This window comes from Penaeus monodon, chromosome 20 (genome assembly GCF_015228065.2).
Source record: "Penaeus monodon isolate SGIC_2016 chromosome 20, NSTDA_Pmon_1, whole genome shotgun sequence".
NCBI classification, from domain to species: Eukaryota; Metazoa; Arthropoda; class Malacostraca; order Decapoda; family Penaeidae; genus Penaeus; species Penaeus monodon.
The window spans coordinates 12,656,038-12,656,675 of NC_051405.1; the positions used below are offsets into that span (position 1 = coordinate 12,656,038).

The following is a 638-nucleotide window of genomic DNA, read 5'->3' on the forward strand; positions in this document are numbered from 1 at the left end:
CACCAGGTATTTTTAACAACTGCTGGTTTATGTAAAAAGCTAACTCTGCATAAACACACATTAAATAATTCCACTTTCATATTCCTGCAGGAACTTTAAGAAATGAATGTGACCAAGTTTTATTGCAATTTCTCTTGCTGTGTGGCCAAGGCTGTTACATTCATTTACTGGAACATCTAGGAGCAGGAGATAATGGGCAAAGCAAACATCACCCTGAAAAATCAAATGATAAATCTGAAGTCTAAAAATCCTAAACATCTAATCTAGAGTTTTATTAAATTTGCTTGATCAATTACTTGTAGTAAAAACAGAGCCACATACAAGGCTTCTCAACATCAATGTTTTGAGAAAATTACCAGTTTTGCTGCTATGGTTAGAGCATTGTCCCCCCATTCATCCCTCTTTAATAGGTCTGGGACGTGGGTAGAGAGCAGAAGGGCAAGGTCTCGCTGTCCACGCCGAGAGGCTTTAAGGAATAGAGATGTTAAGTCTACATCTGGGATTCTTTCACTTTGCATTGAAGCAAAGACTGTGTCATAGTCTCCTGTAATATCGTGGAAATAATTTGCATGTATAAAGTATGATAATCCAGTAATAATAATTACTTATTTAAAGAAATAGTACCAGATACATGTAAT

General features: G+C 36.1%; 1 protein-coding gene across 2 annotated transcripts in view; it reads right to left on the bottom strand.

The window, feature by feature from the left end:
- Nucleotides 1–19: 19 nt before the first annotated feature.
- Nucleotides 20–638, bottom strand: part of LOC119585638 — a 2,262-nt gene continuing 1,643 nt past the window's right edge. The window contains exons 5-6 of one of the 2 annotated variants that reach the window (XM_037934311.1): nt 357–466; nt 20–213 (exon numbers count right to left, since the gene is read on the bottom strand). In XM_037934311.1, coding sequence (XP_037790239.1) covers nt 61–213; nt 357–466 — 263 coding nt within the window. In that variant the 3' untranslated portion in view covers nt 20–60. Of the gene's footprint in view, nt 214–356; nt 545–638 lie in introns of both variants that reach the window. The other variant, XM_037934310.1, reaches the window with a different exon arrangement.